General features: G+C 42.7%; 1 protein-coding gene across 1 annotated transcript in view; it reads left to right on the top strand.

Moving 5' to 3' along the window:
• PSTPIP1 (proline-serine-threonine phosphatase interacting protein 1) overlaps window positions 1-21,812 on the top strand; it is a 99,030-nt gene that overhangs the window by 20,144 nt on the left and 57,074 nt on the right. Inside the window, exons 2-3 of the mRNA XM_038420271.2 lie at window positions 12,350-12,450; window positions 18,634-18,708. Coding sequence (XP_038276199.1) covers window positions 12,350-12,450; window positions 18,634-18,708 — 176 coding nt within the window. The remainder of the gene's footprint in view (window positions 1-12,349; window positions 12,451-18,633; window positions 18,709-21,812) is intronic.

Raw genomic sequence — 21,812 nt, 5'->3', positions numbered from 1 at the left:
TTTTCACTCAGTTCCAAAAGTGGCATTGGTCAAAGCTGCAGGGGAGAAAAAAAACACCACCAAAAAGCCTCACACCATCTTCCAAACCCCACGTTAATGTGTTAGTTTCAGAGCAGAGTTATTCTGAAACCACGGCGGTGTTACAAACACAAGTCTGGACAGCTTGAGCTAAAGAACTAGCCTATGTAGCTGAGCAGGCTCACATGCTCTGTGGATCACGTGTAACAAACTGCCCAGTGGGCTATACACTTCCACTGGACAGAGGAAGCTTATCCTGAGCATCTAAGGCTCATAGAAGTTTGAATCTTGAACAATGCCTCATTTATGTGATAGCAGCCATCCTAGCCAACACACAGGGAACAGAACCAAATGCCACCAGAACATCTACAGATTAAGTCAAAACCCAAGCTTTGTAGTGGGGTTGTAACAGCCTTGGCTCCTCTGTAGATTGAGCTCTGAGTGGGATCATAACACAGCAGCCAGAGAGATACACTGGTTAAATGACATTACAACTAATCTATTGGATGAATTTTAATTTTTTTTCCAGTCAAATGAAATAAATTAACTTTTTCATTATCTGACGAGCTCTAATCAAGCTTATTCTTTACCAGATGGATGCTTTAGTAAGTTTTATTTAGCAATATACCGGCTGATTCCACCTTGAAATTTAAAATTATTGGGGACAAATGTTGAACTACTATTCTCTATTTTCTTCCTGTGTTATGATCTCTTTTGTACTGCAGAAACCTGCAATGCCATAGTTATGCTTCTACCTAGTAGCTCAGCTGATTTAGGTGTATGCAGCACTTAGTGTTAGCAACAATACTTTCCAGGGAGGTCCAAATTGAAGATATAGTAAGAATCCCCAGAGCAGGCAATAAACTTCACAAAATATTCTCTTATGGCTCAGTCCTGCAATCCTTAAAGCACTTAAGCATGTGCTTAAATTTAGCCATGTGGATAATCTCATGGTTTGAGTGGAGCTTGTCGCCATGGGTTGGTGTAAAAATTCAAAAAGAATTAAATAAATTCATAGAGGATAGGTCTATCAATGGCTATTAGCCAAGATGATCAGGGATGCAACCCCATGCTCCAGGTGTCCCTAAACCTCCAAGTGCCTGAAGCTGGGATTGGACAACGGGATGGATCATTCAATATTGCTTTGTTCTCTTCATTCCCAGACTCTGAAGTATTTGGCACTGGCCACTATCAGAGATGGGATACTGAGCTAGATGGACCATTGGTCAGATCCAGAATGGCTGCTCTTATGAGTGCTTTGCTGGACTGGGGTCTGAGGGCAGAGCTCCTTGGAGGACTTAGCCTTTAACAACAACCTCTAAATGAGAGATTCCCAAGCTGTGCACTGTGGAGCACTTGATGCTGGTCCACAGAGAACCATCTAGTCACATTGTTCTGGCTCCCCTCTTTCTTCACTTTTAGCTGAAGGGAAGGGGAAAAGACATCGAGTCTTTCCCCATATGTGCTTTCTCATGTAAGCAATTGCTGACCTTGCCACAAAGATGATGAATGAGAGGGGTGGAAGTTTCTGCGATCACGAATGGCAGTGGAGGTGGTGCCAGGACTGTGTCTCACTCAAGATGCGGTCCACCCCATGAAAAAAGTTTGGTAACCATTGGCTTTAGATCATAGACCAAGATGGATTCAAACTAGTAATGGAATAAGCTCAAACCAATACCCAAATAGCTCAAAAAAAGAAAAGGAGGACTTGTGGCACCTTAGAGACTAACAAATTTATTTGAGCATAAGCTTTTGTGAGCTACAGCAAACCCAATATCTCAGTTACACTAAAATTGTCAAGCAGTTTCTTGTTAGAGATTTAAGATCTGCTGGACAAGGTAGATTAGATACTCCTTTTTGGTGACATGACTATGGGCAAATCCTCTTTTGTGTTCATCTAAATTTCACCTAATTGGAAACTCTTTCCTGACAACCAGACATAAAATTATTCCAGTGACTTTACAGATGGACATCTCTTCTTATTTCAGACAGCTGTTAAATACTGTTTGTAACAAAATCTAGCACTCATATAATTTATTCTCCTAATTTTTAAAAATTAAATGGGTTAATTGTTTTGTCACTTTTAAATAGAAATATACTTCCAAGTCATCTCACAAGAAACTAATAACGTTAGCAGTGACCTTCAAAATTTGTAATGAAGAACCACAATTTATCATTCAAATATGTATATATTGTTGTGTCTTCTGGTATGTGGTCAGAAACTGGAGTTAATGTAGGAAATTAGTAACAGAGTTTGATCTAGTAGATACTTTGTTTCATTGAGGAAATTATTTTTAGAATTTATTTTTATATAGAACATTATAAAATGTAATATGTAAATTCTGAGCACCTTGCAAGGGTGGCACTTTATTAATAAATCACTTGAAATCATAATTGCTTCTCCCCTTCCCCCATTGGTTAGTGATTTAGCTTCAATATCAAATTTACTGTATTTGCAAGTTAAAAGATATTTCTTCTAATTGTCAGCCCAGCAAAATTAAACTTGACATCTGAAAATCAGGGTGGGGACTCTTAAGAGACTGAAAGAACAGAGGTCAGTATTTGACAGATAATAACTGATGCGTGAAGCAGAACAGAAGCCAGCTCAGTCTCCCACAGCACTGCAGAGCCAGAGCAGCCTATGTATAAAAACCTCATTTTTTGTCAGTAAAGTCAGTAAGAAACAAACAGGAAGCAGATCCATTGAGATCCTCACTGTACATACTCACTTTCCAAAAGAATTGAATGTCAAAGGCATCCCCTCCACATGCTGTTAGGTAGGAATGTAGACAGAACCATACAAATTCAATTACTGATGATATTCCTGCAGACATTAAGGGCTGAATTCCGGTGTTTGTACTCGGACGCGTACTGAGGCAGGGGAATAAGGAAGGGACCAGGTGTAGCCCAGAGCCCTTCAGGAATCACTGTGAGCTGTCCACTTCACTATTACTGCTATTAAAAATAATATTGTGTGCTAGTCCCATTACCACCTGAGGGACTCCAGCAAGAATGCCAAGCAGTGCCATAGCCATGCCCCTAAATGGACCAGCCCTGCCACCTGAAGCAGCATAGTTCTTCAGGGAACCTTTGCCTGCCTCTTGGGTAGATGTGCTGCAGAAACTCCTGGCTCCCTCTTGTTGCCTAGAATCTAGATTACTCGTGCAGAGAGCATCATGATTTAGTCTTGAATATAGTATCACTTTTTTCTTACATTTATTAGACATTAGAACAATCACTCCATTACAAATGAATGACTTCTAGCAGTTGAAGGATAGGCACATTTGCTAGAACCACTGCTGTGGCTCCTCAGTCTGCTTGAAACGGGACAACATTAATGCGCATGAAGGGAACTTTGAGCGCGTGCCAGCAGGATCTAAAATTTACCACCGCTCTGGTGAGGACTAATGCACCATGTAGACAAGCCCACATTCTCTCTGGCACTTGCCCTGGGAATTTATTATAGAATATTTTGGCAGCTGTTATGAGTGGTAACACTTAGGTTAAAGATCTAGCTTTATTTTCCCAAGTTTTCTTTCTTGCATTTTTAAGCTCTTATTGCAATTTGCAGCATTGTGTGTTGCTCCATGGGGGGATGCACCATGTGTGCAATTTGTTTAATTTCCTCTAGGAAGCTTTTCTTGGGCATGAAAGGGAGCTTTGGGTCTTCTTTGGGCTTTTTAACAACGCACTGCTACCCAGCATTTCTAACTGCATCTCCAGCATTAGAGATGGTATTAAGTGTTGACTGTCAGCCTTGGAAGATTAAGGAAATACTACAGAGAGATTAACAAGTGTGCCCAAATTTCCCATTGTGTGCAATCCTGGTTACCTGGGACCTAGTATACCCTGGCTTGGTGTACAGCAGATGTTGAATTTCTCACTTTCTTGCTGAGTACGGCTACTCCCTTTCCTGTGGATAGCACTGAACTTGACCCATAATGTCCTGTGTCCAGGAGCACAGCTGGCCATTGAGAGGTGGCTAATCCCGGAGCAGGCTGTGCTTGCCACGTTTTCCAGTGGTCTGCACAGACCTCATAATGAGACAAAAGGGACCCAATGCAGAGAATGAAAGCATTGCCATACTGATTACTAGACCAGTGGGCCAGCTAGTCTGGTATCTCATGTCTAGCAGTGACTGTTGTCAGGTGCTTCCAGACAATTATGGAATCAACAATTATAGAATGTCTGTATACATATCACCACTGGTACAATGATCAACACTCCCCCCACAACACACCTTTCAAGATCCATGGTTCCTACACATGCCTAGCACAACATGTTGTGTAAGTCCTCCCATGCACTAAATGGCCCAATAGAAACTATGTGGGTGAAGCCAGACAATCACTATGCCAGGGATGAAAGTAAAATTGAAAACTCTAGCCCCCCCAGAAGGGGCGGGGCCTTGGGCAGAAGGGGCGGGGCTGGGGGGGTCAGCGTCCTCCAGTCAGCCCTTCTGCGCTGCCTGGCCTGCGCTGCCCGGGGCTCCAGCGGCAATTTAAAGGGCCAGGGGCTGCGGCCACCGCTGCTGGAGCCCTGAGCCCTTTTAAATCGTTGGCAGCCAGCCTAGGGGGGAGGGGGGGCAAAAGGGGCAGCGAGGATAAAGCACTGCTGCGGCAGCACTTTAAGCAGGATCCTTTGCTGTGGCAGTGCTTTAACGTCACTGCCCTTTTTGCGCTCCCCCGTTGGCGGCCCTTTAAAGTGCTTTAAAGTAAGGCAGTAGGGGCCAGTATTGGTGGCCACTTTTTACCAGTATGCTGTACCAGCCTGTACTGCCTTACTTTCACCCCTGCACTATGCTCTCAAATAAACTCACACAGGAAAATGATAAAAGATAAAAATACGACATCACCCATGGAGGAACACAATCAATCACTCTATACTTGACCTCTCAGTCCTCATCCTCAAAGGAAACCTGCACAACACTTTCAAAAGACGAGCCAGGAGCTTAAATTCATTTCCCTGCTAGACACTAAAAATCATGGCCTGAACAGACACGCTGGATTTATAGCTTATTACAACAGTCTTTAACCCACTAATCCCCTCTTTTGTCCTGTGACTGCAAACGTGTTAATGGGCCACTCTACCTTGAATGGTCGCTTACAATATATATTTACACTAAACAACCAGTTGTCTCTTGTATTTAACTGTGACACTCTCAGGCTATGGCTACACTGGCACTTTACGGCACTGCAACTTTCTCACTCAGGGTGTGAAAAAACACCCCCCCTGAGTGCAGCAAGTTACAGCGCTGTAAAGTGCCAGTGTAAACAGTGCCCCAGCTCTGGGAACTGCACTCCCAGTGCTCTAAGCTAATCCCCTCGTGGAGGTGGAGTAACAGGAGTGCTCTCTCCCAGCGCTGGCACATGACCACACTAGCACTTCAAAGCGCTGCCACGGGAGCACTCCCACAGCAGCACTTTGAAGTTTCGAGGGTAGCCACACCCGCAGTACCTTTCCCAGACCTGAAGAAGCACTGTGTGGCTCAAAAGCTTCAAGCTGTGTAGCTTGAAAGAAGGTGGTCCAATAAAAAATATTATTTCACCCACCTTGTCTTTCAAACCCCCATCATTTAGTTGCTGGCTTATACTCAGAGACATGAGGGTATATATCCCTTATAAATCAGAGTAAAAATGTGCTGAACACCCTGTGAAGAAACCATTTATTTTCACTCAGCTGTAAGCTAGACTCCCAATCCGCTTGGTCTAAGCAGAAGGCTACAGTGAATAATAAGGCCCGGTCTTCACAGTTGTTGTACTGACATGACTATGTTGATTGGGGTGTGATTTTTTACTGATCTAGTTCAACCCCAGTGGATGCAATTACACTGACATGAAGATGCCTTATTCTGATATAGTTTATTCCTTTTCCTGTATAGGGAAAAAGCTATATTACTATAAGCATTCTTATACTAGTATATCTGCATCCACACTTGGAGGGCTGTGCAGCTTTAACTACACTGGGATAATTGAAGTAGTAGAACTTTTGAGAGTAGATAAAATCTAAGGCCAATGCACACTACAAAATTTTGTCAGCACAGCTATGCCAGTTAGGGATATAACCCCCTTCTTCATCCCACCTCCTAGCCAACATGGCTATGCAGGCAAACCCCCAGGGTAGACGCTGCTGTGCTGACAGAAGAGTGCTGTGGTCGGCATAGCTAATGTCTTTTGGGGAGGTGGCGTTACTCTACCAGCAGAAAAACTCCTTCTGTCACCAAATGCTGGGCTATGTCACAAATAGCTGTGTAATTGTAGCTGTATCGGCAGAGCCTGCATAGTGACTGTAGACTAGCCCTAAGACCACATTAGAATGAGCAGCTTGCAACAAAACTAAATGGAGAGAAAAAACCCACCTGGAAAGGCTCCTCCAGAATATGATGGAACTTCCCTGGAAAAATTCAATCAGCTGTGGGCTATGACTTGTGTGTGGAGTATATGACTGAAACAATTGCTATCAGACATAGACCAGGGGAAGGATAAATGAGATTCTATCACAACAGCAGCAAAAAAGCTTCCATCAGGACCTGAATTCTCAAGACATTGCACGAAAGCAGGTGGCAATCAGCTGTCAGTGGGGTTGCTAAGTATCTCTCCTACTTCGGTCCTCAAATGGCAAGTGTAGGTTTGTTTTTTGTTCTTTATTTTAATCAGTGGGACAATGGCTCAGGGTTTTATCTGCTCAATAGATGTGAGGTGTTAAACATATTTCCACGACAGCAGAGCAGAAATAATGCTAGTGTGTGGGCGAGTGTAGCTTGCTGGCAAGGATCAGATGGGCATCTTTAACAATATCAATTTCCTGTGGTTTCACCATTGGCATGGATGGATTCACCATCCCCTTCCCAGCATCTTCTATGTAAGTTGTTGTTTTGCCTCAGTTTCTATAGAAAGTGTATTTTGCTGGTAGAGGCATTTGTCTAGGACTAGTATGGACCATTCTCCTCCTTCTCCCCTTCTCTTAACCCCGGGGCTCACTGTAAGTTTCCATGAGAGAGGAAGGAGCTGCCGCTGTCAGGAAACTGTGGCATTGGAAGCTTGTAAATGTGCAAGTGGTAGCAAAAGATTAACCACAGAAGTTAAACTTTAGCACTGGGGGAAACAAAAGCTTCCGAATCCATGGAGCCACATGCTGCTCAGAACCACTGAACCCAAAGTCCTTAGTTTAGAAGCATAACAGCAGCTGCATAAGGCTACAAGCCAGTAATCAGTCTGTGATGTTCATTCCTGAATGTCGCTCAATTCCCCTCTCTTAAAGTCAGTAGCTGAAGCCTATGAAACGTAAGAATCTGGCTGTTAGTTGCCAAATGGTTCCTCCAGAGTCTCAAGTCTTGCCAAAGGGACCTAGTTCTTGGTAGTTCTGGTGGGAAGGCAATACGTCAAGGCATTTATAAAACGATAAATCCTTTGAGGTCTGTGAATAAATGATGCACTAAAAGAGTAATGAATAGGGTGACCAGATGTCCCGCTTCTAAAGGGACAGCCCTGTATTTAAGCCCTCCTGCAGATGTCATGACTTTTTCTTAAAAACGAGCAAATTGTCCCGTATTTTCTGGCTCACCCTGCATCAGTACTGGTGGATCCTGCTGCTGGCTGGATCCCTACTCATCAGCTGCCACCCACCAGTGGTGAGTGGGGGGGTCCAGAGGCCAACGATGGGCGTGGGTGTATAAGGCTGGTGGTGAAGTGAGGATACAGCTCGCAGGGCCAGCTGCACCCCCTGCTTGTCTGTTAATGCAGCCCCCGTTATGTGCTGGCTCTCGGCCAGCAGGGCCTGCCCCCAGGGTCCTGTTTCTGGCCAGTGCTGGCTATGCGCTGTGGTGGCTGGTGAGTGCACTTACGTATTGCCTTTGCTGTCCACCCAGTGGGTGCTGCCCCTTCACCACCCAAGCCCTGCTGCTCCTCCATATCCCCCCCAGCAGGGCACATCTCACTAGGGCGACCAGATGTCCTGATTTTATAGGGACAGTCCCGATTTTTGGGTCTTTTTCTTATATAGGCTCCTATTACCCCCCACCCCGTCCCGATTTTTCACACTTGGTGTCTGGTCACCCTACATCCCACTCCCAGGCACTGGTTGGAGCACTCAGCTCACCGACAGTCTGGCTGGTAGGCTGGCTCCTTCCTTCCCCCCGCCTCTGGCTAGGCTGGCGCCCCAGGAAAGCCGAAGACCCTCTGGCCTAGGGTGCTGACCAGGAGTCGTCGAGCCCTGCATATGTCAAAGCCCCGCAGAGTGCTGGCACGGGGAAGCTTCTCCGTCCCTCAGCTAAGCTCTGGAGTGGCGGAGCTGGCAGCGGTGGGGGGCAAAGGGGGAAGTGATTTCCAGCCTGTTCACACCCTGACCCTGCAGGCTCCACAGCAGCCCCCCAGGCAGGGGTTTCCCTCTTCACCTACCCCCCTCATCCTGGGTCCAGCCCCCAGGTAGTGCAGGTCTGCTCCATCCCATAGGTACCCTCCCCTGCTGAGCCGCCCCCTGGGCCCTGGTGCACAATGCATCCTTAGGGCTTACCCCCTTCCTGCCTGTGCTTAGTCGAAGGTCGCTGGCTTATGGCAAGCAGCAGCCTGGAGATGTTAGCTGCCTTTCAGTACTGTGTGGGCAGGAAGGGACAAGCTGCTTTCAGCCACAGTGTGGGGAGGGAGGGAGAAGAGATAAACTTTGTAAAGACACAGACCAGGTCATATGTTCCCTCCCTCTCCTCTCCTGCGGCTGGAAGCTTCCCTCCCACACAGTGCTGAAAAGCTGCTACTGGCCACATTCTGGGGAGGGGGGGATGTGTGACCCTGCGTGCCCTCCTCCCCACCCACATGCTGCCTTGGGAAGACAGGCACCAGGTACCAGGAGAGGTGGGTCCATCCCAGGGGCACAGCCTGGCATGGAGGGCAGAGAGTGCCAGACAGGGAGGGTTGGGTCACTCAGGAAGAGGAGTGGGGAGGGAAGGTCGGGGTGTGTGTCACTCCTCCCCATGTGAACCCTAAAGCCTTAAAGATAAGAAGGTAAATAAAAAGAATCCAACTACACAGTATTTCTTTTTAATGGGGGCTCAGTCAACTTGATGTTAATTTGAATATTTGTACTGCATAGCTCTGATTGATTGCAGTTGAATTAGCTTGAATATGAGTAATTTTACCAGGGGCCCTGTATTCACCATAGGGAAATATGGTCACCCTAGTAATGAATGCTTTTGCAAACTTCATGTTGGACAGTAAGCAATTTGGGGATGAGCCTGTAATGTCCTGTATGTGCTTGTACACCAGCTCATTTAAGCTTTTATATGCTACATAATGCAATACTACTATTTAATTATTGTAACACTCATGTAATGTGTGGCACCATATTTTTATACTACAGCCATTCTAGAGATAGATAAACCAAAGTATCAAAAGTTAAAATGGGACCCAGAATGTGAGTCAGTGGCAGAACCAGGAAACAACCCAGGAGTCCTGGCTCCCAGGGCTATGCTCTAAGCATTTGACAGTTTTATAGACCCCCTTTCCCTCCCCCTTTTTTTTGGTTTCTGGACTTTCCCTAGCTTGGTGGCCCTTATATCTTTGTGAATCTAATTCACCATTGACACTTCCATACAAATCTTCAAGTCAGTAAGAAGTGACCAAATGCAAATAAAAATGACCCTGGTACTGCGAAGTCTCCAATTAAAAAATACAAAATAAAATAAAATAATCATTGCATTCAACAGTGAAGGAGTAGCTGGTTCTTGGCAGCTACTTTCAGTGCTTCAGACCAATTTAATACTCCATAGGTTCTCTGTGCACACTTATAATTTCACTGCATATCCATGCATCGCAGCAACTTTTTAGAGCCTATGATGCCGCATCTACTTTAGCGAGAGATAGATTTAGTGATGGGAAAATTCTTCACAGTTTGTGTATTATCTTTGGAATTGCTCAAACAGAGTAGCTGATACGTTGGCATGATGATAAAATACTTCAGCTATTCTCCTATGTAGGCTTTAATGGTATGTTATGGAGCCTCCCATGCAAAAACTAAGTTGGGCCAAAATCACTAGTGCAACCTCGTGGCTGTGAAACAAGTTCTTCAGGCTTTTACAACTGGACTATCAATTTTCTATAGACAGAGTGCATTACAGCATGTTGCTGTCTTGCAGGGAAGCCCTGGCAGGAGTGGATAGTCTGGAAGTGGTATGCCTTTGTCTGTTCTTCTCAGACAACTGACGTGCGCAATAGCTCCTCTTCCATAAGAGTACTCAAAATGTAACCCACCAATGATCAGTATAGTCTCTCCACCTTTTCAGCATATCTGAGACTTCCTGGAGAGAGACAGGGAAATGCCATGGGTTCTCATGCCACCAATACTCTGATGACAAACAGCTTGAGGTTGTATTGGAACAAACACAAAATCAAGGTCCAAATAATTAAATTACATATTCAAAAGGAGGAAAAACACCGTAATGTGCCGAGGTACAAATGAAATACCTTATATGGCTGCCATAAAAATTAACTCCAAATATAGTTAAAGGGTATGAAGTTCTGACTACTTATCTAGGGTGGAATCTTGGCCCTGCTGAAGTCAATGGGAGTTTTGTCATTGACTTCAATGGAGCCAGGATTTCACCCTTAATGTTTAAACACAGGTATAATGCTGATTTGGAGAAAGTGTTTGTATATCACTTTCTTGACTTAGCTGATGGAAGTTTTAGACTACAGTATTATTGAATAAGGACAAATCATGAAGTCCTTTTCCAAAGGGCTATGGGTCAGAACTGACAGATTTCCAGAATAAAATCTGCCCCATGAAGCTAGAGTAAAAACCAAAAACAAACACAAAAAGGTATTATTTGCTTGTTAGTGGAGCTATTACTAGGTTCATTTTTACATTACATCTTTGCTTTAAAATAATTCAATATTTTATTCGATAAATTTGGTTGATCATCTGAGTTAGGCTGGATAATTAAGCTCTCTAATCCATTGGTAAGCTTTAGAAAAAAATCCAGTTGACTTTGGACAATAAACCTCTGACTGCTAGAACCTAGGCCTGGATGACAGGGGGTGGATTACTCTATAATTGCCCTCTTCTGTGCATTCCCTCTAAAAGCATCTGGCACCAGCCACTGTCAGAAGACAGGATACAAGGCTAGATGGACCATTTGTCTGACCCAGTATGGCCATTCTTATGTGCCATCATCACAGACTGTGATAAGGACTAAAATAATCATATTTTCCTGAAAATTTTATTTATGTAGCTTCTAATGTGCATTCCTTATAGATACTGAAGGGTGAGCTTCTGAATGTTTGGAAATTCAGATTTTAATGCTTAACCCTATATAGCACTTTGTAGCTTCAACTCTTATCTGACAACCAGAGAAAGTTCACACAAAAGCCCTGGAAGGAACCTAAGAATTACCTTACACGTGGTGAAACAGAGGCAAAAATGTTAAATGACCAGCTGAAGGTTATAGTGGGAGTCTGTTTAAGAGATAGGACAGAGGAACTATTGACTTTCAAGATCTGTGCTCAAAACCATTTCTCCCTTTCTGATAAATGCCAACATTTCAGAAACATCTCAGATTCTGGTCTTGTCAGACCTTTTCATTCAGCTAAATTGGGCTGGAGATCTCTGATGCACTACCTCCCTTTAGGATATTTCAGTACTTGTAGTGTCTGGATGGGATGGGATGTAAAGTAATGTTATGGCAGGTATCACCAAGTGACACGCTTACATTTAGTCTTCCAAGTTCTTTCTTAGAGTACGAGCAAATGTTCAGTCTTGGAAAGACATGCTGTGTATTGTTATATTTGAACGTTGTGAGCAGCAGGAGAGGTTGCTCTCTGACTTGGTCTCTAATTAGCGGCAATTCTTAAAGTAGAGTTGCTCCCTGGGAACTATGCATTGGTGTTGGGCTGAGATTCTTGAGAGAAGAAATTGCCTACATGCCTTTTGACCATGTTTGTTCCAGGACTGATATATGTGTGTAAATAAAACAAATTATGCTTAGACCATTCCCAGACACCATGTCACTAATTTCTCCACCACTGCGAAACTGACCTGCAAGTCCCTGGGGACATCTGCTGCTGCTCTGCAGGAGAGCAACAATAACATAAGAACAAGCTCTCTCATAGTAAGTTAGCACACCCACCTTTGGTGAGAACCGTTATAAGGAGAGGCAGTAACAAAAATAATTTTTGAAAAGTTACTTTGTTTAAGTTCTGTTGATTTACACTCTGGGCAGAGGTTAAAGTTGGTTCTTATTTTTTCCAAACTGATTTGCTTAGCACTACTTACAGTAGGTTTCGAGTGCACTTGAGAATGGTGTCTGCTAATCAACTTACACAACTGTTCGCCTTTGTGATTTCAGTGCAAGGAATTCACCATCCACTCGGGCTATGAGGTGCTTCTCCAGCGAATGTTGGATGGGAGAAAGATGGCAAAAGATGTGGAGGACTTGCTCAAACAAAGGTAAGAAGTGATGGTTAAAGAGGTATGAAAAACTATTTATGAACTCATCTCGCCTACTCCTGACCACTCTTGCAGGAGCTGCAGGAGGATTCTGCGAGCAGATCGAGGGACGTGATCGTTCCCCTCTATTCGACACTGGTGAGGCCTCATCTGGAGTACTGTGTCCAGTTTTGGGCCCCACACTACAGGAAGGATGTGGATAAATTGGAAAGAGTACAACGAAGGGCAACGAAAATGATTAGGGGTCTAGAGCACATGACTTATGAGGAGAGGCTGAGGGAGCTGGGATTGTTTAGTCTGCAGAAGAGAAGAATGAGGGGGGATTTGATAGCTGCTTTCAACTACCTGAAAGGGGGTTTCAAAGAGGATGGCTCTAGACTGTTCTCAATGGTAGCAGATGACAGAACGAGGAGTAATGGTCTCAAGTTGCAATGGGGGAGGTTTAGATTGGATATTAGGAAAAACTTTTTCACTAAGAGGGTGGTGAAACACTGGAATGCGTTACCTAGGGAGGTGGTAGAATCTCCTTCCTTAGAGGTTTTTAAGGTCAGGCTTGACAAAGCCCTAGCTGGGATGATTTAACTGGGACTTGGTCCTGCTTTGAGCAGGGGGTTGGACTAGATGACCTTCTGGGGTCCCTTCCAACCCTGATATTCTATGATTCTATGATTCTATGATTCTGCGGGTCACTTCAGAATTTGATTCGGAGAGTAGTCATACATGTTTTTAATAGAGAAGTCTGTACAGAAATGATCTGAGAGCCAACAAGTTCTTAGCAGCAAAGTCAGACACCACGTTGGCATATGAATCATTTGAATGATGATCATTTGCCCTCCCCCACACTCCGTATAGCTAATTTAAGACATATTTCCAAAAATGAAATGAATGAAAATAAACAATGTCAGAGTTACACCTTGTCATGCAGTTAAACAATGTTTGCAGGAGGAATCATAGACATGAGCAAGAGGAAAGACTAAGTCATCTAGCCCTCTCTACCAATGCAGGCTTTTTCCGCTTGCACTATATGTAGAGATAGACCTGAGTTTCAAAGTTAAGATCCAAATTTTCCCCAAGATTTTTTTTGAGGTGGGTGCAATAGAAGGAGGTTTGGAAGGACTTTTCATCCCGAGTTCCACTCAGACCCATCTCTAAGCAGGTCTGTGTTTGTAAATACATACTTAATTGCACACGCCCAATTTATTGACTAAAGCAGCAATCCTCTTTATTAACATCCAGAAGTGAAACATCACTGTTTTCCCTCGTTCACAGAAAGCCAGTGCTTACACATATTATAATATGCTATTAGCCGCAGTGGGTCAATTTCCTATAATTACTGAAAATTGATCTTTTTTTTGGTGTAACCAGGGGTATGTATGGTAGCTCTGCGTAGACCTTTCCCAGGCATTCTGAGATTGACCACATTATTCTTCCATCTTTTCAGGACTAGGTCCTTGTTCCTAGACCCTCTTTGGACATGCTGTGTGCATGTGTGTCCATCTGCAGCCTGTTTCTCACAGGTTATCCCACAGAAACGTGTGGTAGTTGTCATTAGGTTCTTGGTTTAGAAAATACATAGAAACAGAGGCCACTCTTCAGTCTCATTTTTGTCCTTCATTTTTAGCTGAGACTTAGAAAAGTTCTGTTCAGTATTTGTTTCTAGTTTTAATTGGCTGTGTTTAACAACTTGAAGCCACCACATATGTTGTATTGTGCTACCCCAAAGGCTGTTAACTCACTGAAATGTAAATAGTCTCCCACAAACATTTAAATTTATTTGAGCATAAGCTTTCATGAGCTACAGCTCACTTCATCGGATGCTCACGAAAGCTTATGCTCAAATAAATTTGTTAGTCTCTAAGGTGCCACAAGTACTCCTTTTCTTTTTGTGAATACAGACTAACACGGCTGCTACTCTGAAACAAACATTTAAGTGGTTTGAGTTGATTTCCTTGAGCACTAATGGAAGCGTCTTTTACTGTGTCACACAATCCTGCAGCAGTCTCATAATGGCATTAGGTGAACTGTACCCATTTGAAGTGACTTTTGTGGCTCATTAAACTTCTGGAGATCAAACCCTTTCTTGCACGTGTCTGTAGTAGCTAGGAATTATAATAATATGTGATTGAGATTATGGAGGGGTGGAAGTGGGGGGTTTCCATCATTTGTAGGATAAGCCTAACCATGGCTTGCAGTATATGCAAAAAGGACTTTCCACAAAGGAGGAGAAAGATTGACTTCAAAGCCATTCTGAAACAAGTAGCTGAAGAAATCTCTCCGAATTGTTGTTTCCATGAATTCTCACCTTCCTCCAACCCACTCCTCTTACCCATAGTCCTGTATGTATAAGTATGTGTACACTTGCGGCAGATGTCAGAATCTCTCTACTTTTGGCTAGAAATGCATTGAAGCTGCCTCTCCCAAGAGTGATTCAAGTGCATGTTGGTAAGAAGGACAGAAGAGGGATGGGACAAACCAAACCTTTACTCTTGGAAGCCACATGAGTCATAGTCAGTGATTTTATCACAGCACCTGCTGAAAGGGCCTTGTTGATACCAACAACGGGTGCAATTTTGCCACCTATCTCAAATGCAAACAAATTCTGTTCACAGCGATTCTGTTTTATGCACAAGGATGGCATAAGATTATGGGGAGGATTAGGATAATGGTTCTTTGGGACAAACAGCAAATTTAACTCACTCATTTTACATAAATGCTATGTATGTAAGATTGTTAGGTCCTTCCATCCCTGTTCCTTTTAGTCTGGTTATGTTTTCAGGCTCTCTTCTCAAAGGCTTAGAAACCTACCTTTTGTTTAAATGAAAACTGCAGTTCTCCTTTATGGGACCCAAACATTGATTCTATTAACAACTCCTGTAAGTCCCCTCCATCTTATCAGCAGTCTTGGTCAACCTATGCATAGATCCAGCACTGTCAAACATGGGAATTCAAAAGTCTTAAGTCATTCCCTCACCCCAGCCCCCAAAACCATGAGGTTTTAAAAAAATGCATTTTGCCCTCTGATTTTAGGACCTTTAATGGTTCACATTCTATGCAACTTTCATTAAAAAAACGTAAGCTGAGAGTCTCATGCAAATCACCCAACTGCAGGACCTGGGGCTTTCGGAAAAACAGCAGTATCATGAGATCTGGCAACACCCTTTGGTCACTATAGCACCACCTGAGTTTAAAAGATTCCCCGTCTCCAATTCAAAACAAACAAAGAGCTCTATCACAAACCCCTCAATTTACCATGCAGTTTTTGTTCATGGATGATTATCTAGTTTTTCATGCCTATAATCACAGAAGAATCAGAACGTTTTAACAGAACAAAAATGAATCACTCTTTTCCCATGTGCAGGAAGGAGAACTATAAACTGTCTAATTGACTGCTCCTTGCTGTACAACTATTATTATTCAAACACAGTCCCCTTCTTCAGAACAGACATGTATTGCATACAAATCATAAGCCAACTGGCTTCTAAGAACATTATTAGAGAGAAGAGAATAAGACTCTTGTCACCATGTAAAAAAATTATCTACTCTCTGAACTGCACATTTACAAGGGGACACAATAAGCTAATGTATGACAAGATCCCACTTCAAACAGTAAAAGCCCAAAGCTCTTAGATGTCTGTTTTCAATACTTCCTTAGCAACTCCAGTTCTCACTTAAAATGCTTTTGGTAGTCCAGGCATCACCCTCTTTTGAACACTGACATGACATTACTGGCAAGGGCCTCTAGTCGTTGCATAAGCACTCGTAGTTTTGCAATGCAGTGTGCTGTGGTTTTTGCTTTGCAAAAGTTTAAAACACAAGGAGTGTGTGTAATATACACATTTGCTTGAACCAATTTCCTGTATGTGGAATTAAGGCAGCAGTTACAAATGAAAACTTAGATATTTTCTGTATTTAAAAAGAGAGACGGCCAGGTTAAAAATCATATCTTAAAAATAATAAAGTGGCTCCAATCCTCATTTGGGGCCATAAAACACACAGTGCATCCAGGGTGCATGTGCAGAAAGATGGCTTTAATCCACCTGTGCACTCCCCTGATCCTGTGCAGGTCGGGCCCCGAGGGGCCATTGCAGCAGGTGGAGAATTATTGGGGAGACCTGGCTATAACCCTTTTCCCCAGCCATGCCCCTCCCCCAGATGCAAGGAGGGGCCTGTGGCATAGAGCCACTATGCAAGTTTTATGCTATCTGAGGATTCGCCTACACTTGGGTGATCATCCCAGGGTTGGATACATTGGCTGCGGGGCTGCTTTATGCTGCTGCTCTAGTGGAGCAAGAGGCCCAAATGCAGGCAGGATTGGAGCCAAAGTCCTTGTCTAGGGCAATGACACCATCTCTTATTTTTAAAAGAGAAATAAAAAGTGAATTTACTTTTCACTCTTTACTCTGCATTTCCTCTCACTTTATCCAATTAAAGTAGACTAGTCAGTTTCACTTTGAAGGCATCTCTTGCAAATCTACTGTGTTAAACATAGGTAGTGAAGTGCTGCTGGGACCATACTTGATATTTAGTTCCCTTTTGTCCCAGAGGATCCCAAAACCACTTGCACATAAGCAGCTGCGTGTGCCCATCAACCACCATTTTGAAAGGGCATTCACCTTTGGGGTGGACTGCAGCAATAAAAGGGCAGACCATAGAGGGCATTGGTAAAGAAGTGAAATATCAGCCGAATAATGTATTCAAAATCTGAAATCGAGTGCAGCAGGTTGTAAAATAAGGCCTATCACAGCAAGTATATACAGAGAAATGCAACTAGGTGTCTTTAAATACAGAATCAATCAAATAATCTTATTGTGGCAGGGACTTGTCTGAATCTATATGGAGAACACCTGATGTACTACTTGTGCCAGATAAACAACAAAGGACAGAGTGACAAATCAGGGAAATGGGGCTAAGATTAATGGAGCCTGTTAGGCCAAATAGCCATACAATTGTCTGGGAATTCCTTTTGGATAAAGGGGATAACTTTCAAAAGTGCCCAATTGACTTAGGAGCCTCAGTCCCATTTCCAAAAGCAACTTGGGTTTCTAAGTGTTTTTTTTTAAATGAGGAGTCTGGTGGCACCTTAAGGTCTAAAGAATTATTTGGGCATAAGTTTTCATGTGTAAAAAACCCACTTCTTCAGATGCATATTTTTTTAATGAAAGTTGCACAGAATGTGAACCTTTAAAGGTCCTAAAATCAGAGGGCAAAATGCATTTTTTTTAATCTCATGTTTTTGGGGGCCGGGGTGAGGGAATAACTTATGACTTTTGAATTCCCATGTTTGACAGTGCTGGATCTATGCGTAGGCTGACCAACACTGCTGATAAGATGGAGGGAACTTACAGGAGTTGTTAATAGAACCAGTGTTTGGGCCCCATAAAGGAGAACCACAGTTCTCATTTAAAACAAAAAGCAGGTTTCTAAGCCTTTGTGAAGAGAGCCTGAAAACATAACCAGACTGAAAGAAACAAGGATGGAAGGACCTAACAATCTTACATGCATAGCATTTATGTAAAATGAGTGAGTTAAATTTGCTGTTTGTCCCAAAGAACGATTATCCTAATCCTCCCCGTAATCTTATGCCATCCTTGTGCATAGAACAGGATCATTGTGGACAGAATTTGTGTGCATTTGAGATAAGTGGCAAAATTGCACCCGTTGTTGGTGTTAAAAAGGCCCTTTCAGCAGGTGCTGTGATAAAATCACTGACTATGACTCATGCCCAAATAAATCTGGTAGTCTTTAAGGTGCCACCAGACTCCTCGTTGTTTTTGTGGATACAGACTAACATGGCTACCACTCTGATACGAAGTGTTTAAGTCACTTTTGTAAATGGACTTATGTGCAAAAGGGCACCTGTTGGGGACTCTACTCGTTTACACCAACCATACGCCACTCACTTATCGTACAACTTTTCCATCCATCTATGAGCAAGCAAAAACAGAAGAGCCAATTTAATACAAAAATGTATTCTCTTTAAACAGATAAGAGCTTCTTCAAAGTCACAGGAGGACATCAGTGGGTGTCTTTTTAGATGAGCTCTTGATAGCAGTAACACTGGGGAGAGAGAATAAAGATCGCTACAAACCAGTTGTTTGCATCTTAGAGTCGGCTACAAATGCATTCTTGCAAACATGTGCCCAACCTCAACTGAAGAAAATAACTAAGGAATTTTGTTAACAGGGCACAAGCAGAAGAGAGATATGGGAAAGAACTGGTTCAAATTGCCCGAAAAGCAGGAGGACAAACCGAAATCAAGTAAGTCTTTTTCAAGTTTGTTGCACTAAAGTGCCTCCTGTTTGATACATCAGATATATGGCTTCACTGAAAAAAGGGTCAGGAATGTGCATTTCACACTGAATTAAGCTTATATTTCAGTTGGATTGGGAAGCCTTATTATCCAGTAAAGCTCAGTTCACCTCATGAAGCATTCTTTCTCCATTTGGCCCCTCTTGGCAGCTTCGTAATAAAATGGCAGTTGTTGCTGGGAGTTTCCTGAACAAGTTATTTTTCAGTATTACTGACCTCTGCAACTGGTCTGTGAAGGAATGAAAGGGAAGAGAGATTTGGACTTGGACAGATCTAGAAATCTTGGTAAAGCTTATATTAGAAATATAGGTTTCAGAGTAGCAGCTGTGTTAGTCTGTATTCGCAAAAAGAAAAGGAGTACTTGTGGCACCTTAGAGACTAACAAATTTATTTGAGCATAAGCTTTCGTGAGCTACAGCTCACTTCATCGGATGCATCAAATACATTTGTTAGTCTCTAAGGTGCCACAAGTACTCCTTTTCTTATTAGAAATATAGGCCAAGTTCTAGAGCCACTTGAAAGGCTTTCACGCTTCAGATCTATTAGCTAACGTACTGCAGCATGCTAAAACAACACATGGTGCTTCTCCATGCCCTCTACTGTTTGCTGGCACTATGTATAAAGTGCAGGGAAGGAGGAGAGGTATGCGTCGGCAGGGAATCTACTTCATAAACAGCGCTGCAAGACTGCTGCTATTACTGATTGACGTGGCAGTAATGAGACATCCTGTCATTACAGCCATAAGTAATAAGTAGTAGTAATGGCGTATTAAGGTGGAAGAGGATGAAGATTTGGGGTCACAGTAGTTAGGGCTGAAAGAGTGGACTCCAATCTATACAAACCTGCACTAAAGATCTCCAGAGTCACTCACCACCTCCAGCCCAGATCTGATTTCTTAATTGCATCCTACTGGTTTGGTCAATTTATCACTCACTTCCCTCAATGTGCATATGAATTTCTGTTAGTTTTTAATGGAAAATCTGACCTCAAACCCATGGATTATTTCCTGGGCACCATCACAGCATGCAAGTACCAATCAATCACCTGTTTCACTGGCCCTCATATGCTGTGACATATCCCAGATTAAAGGGCCTATGGGGAAATGCTGAATTTGACTCTGGCCATTCATTTGAACTCTTAGATGAGCCTAGTGAAAAGCTGCGGAAAGATTTGAGGCTCATACTAAGGGACATGTCTGGCATTATTTTTCTTCACATGCTCTCCCTTTCCTTTGCTGTGGGTCTCTAAGAAAATCCAGTAAATTAAAAGGAATATGGAAGAATTCTTTTGGCTGGGAAAATCAGTTTCTTGCAATTTCCATTGAAGATGGTTTTAAACATTCTGATGGTTCATTTCATAGAGTGAAAATGAAAAAAAAAAAAAAAGACTAGTGGTTTCAGAATTGAGAGAGTGGATTAATGATGGACTGGTTCGTCTCCAGGAAATCTGTATGCCTTTTAAAAGTGCAGGACTTACAAGAAAATTTCTTCAAAATTTCCTTCCTGGCAAAGTAGGGCCAGCCTAGATCGTGCATACAGAAATGGAGGGCTTTGGCTGCTGTTCTACAACTTCAGTAGGTAACCTATGGAAATTTGATCTAAAGCTAGGACCCAGGCTTCAGCATTGGGATATGAATCTGAATTTTCCTAAAGTTTGGGGACCTTCATATTCAAGGCTTGAGTTCAGGCCCATCTCTACTTTATACTGGTATTTATACTACTTTGTCATGGACAAAGAGGTGAATACACTGGCACTGAAAACCTCCTTTAAAGAGGAATATTTCTATAAAACCATGGCCAGCCTAGTGGTAGTGATCCTCTTCTCTATGATGCATATTGTCCCAGATGTCTCACTGTAGTGGTATATTGGTGTTGAGAAGGAGAGAAAGTACCTTTCATCACTCAGCATCCTCTCTGATTGTTTAAAGAGTTACACAGATTGACTGAGAAGGGACTCTTGTTCAGGATATTGGGGTATAAACCAGACAAAACTGAGATCTAAGCATGGCACATAATGGCATGACTAATGAAAATATAATATATAGTTTTTATAGCCTATATTTTGACACCATGTCATGTTTTCGTTTGCTTGCCTGGATATATGCTGGAGACAGCAACTCTGCACCTAAGAAGCAATTCAGTCAGAGAGACTCAGAGAGCGAACAAACATACTACTGATAGTCACAAAGTTTCTAAAAGAACTGCACCACAACTAACCTCACATTCTAACTGCCTAGCCATTTTAAGTCTATATGAAATAGTGTCATCTGGTCACTCTCAATAGTAATCCAGAATTTATACTGAACCAGGAATAAAATGTCTCGGCGTGTTCAAATGCAGCTTTTGAAGCTGCATCTGGGCAGCAGTATATCTGAAATGTAACCTAAGAATTTTGCAAAGCATTTGAATTTGTGACTCATATTCAACAATTAGCAGGAAAAACAGCTTCAGTTTTTCTTGCAGAACACTTCAACGAACTTCCTGTGTCATGCCATATATAGAATCATAAAAGCTAGAGATGGAAAAAAAACAAAAACAAAAAACCAAAAGCCCATCACAGGTCACTCAGTCTATCTTCCTGCCAGTACAAGATTGTGCCCTAGTCTTTTGTCCAGTCCAGTTTTAAATGTATCTAGGGAAGGAGCTTTCCATCATTTCTCTTGGGAGATTATTTCATATTCTAGTAGAGTTCAATTTCAGGAAGGTTTTCCAGATACTCAGCCTAAAAAAGTTTCCTCTCTTAATTTCATTCCATTACTCCTAGTTTTTTAGGTTGGTACAAGGGAGGAAAATTTACCCCCATAAATACCCAATCCCAGAGAACATCCAGAAGGCCTCAGACAGAAACAATGGCATGGCCAAGATGTTAAATCTGATGGAACATTACCAACAACTGCTGACTGAAGTGACTGATGAACTAGTTGAAAAATACCCCCATGGCTCCCACAAGTCACAGTGATTCTCTGAAGAACGTACATGAAATGAAGCAGGAAGGCAAAAGGTGCATAAAACCTACACATAAAACCTACACAGCCCCAGTCCAAGAACAGCTGG

This window comes from Dermochelys coriacea, chromosome 10 (assembly GCF_009764565.3).
Source record: "Dermochelys coriacea isolate rDerCor1 chromosome 10, rDerCor1.pri.v4, whole genome shotgun sequence".
Taxonomy (NCBI): domain Eukaryota; kingdom Metazoa; phylum Chordata; order Testudines; family Dermochelyidae; genus Dermochelys; species Dermochelys coriacea.
This window is presented reverse-complemented; position numbering and strand designations above follow the sequence as displayed.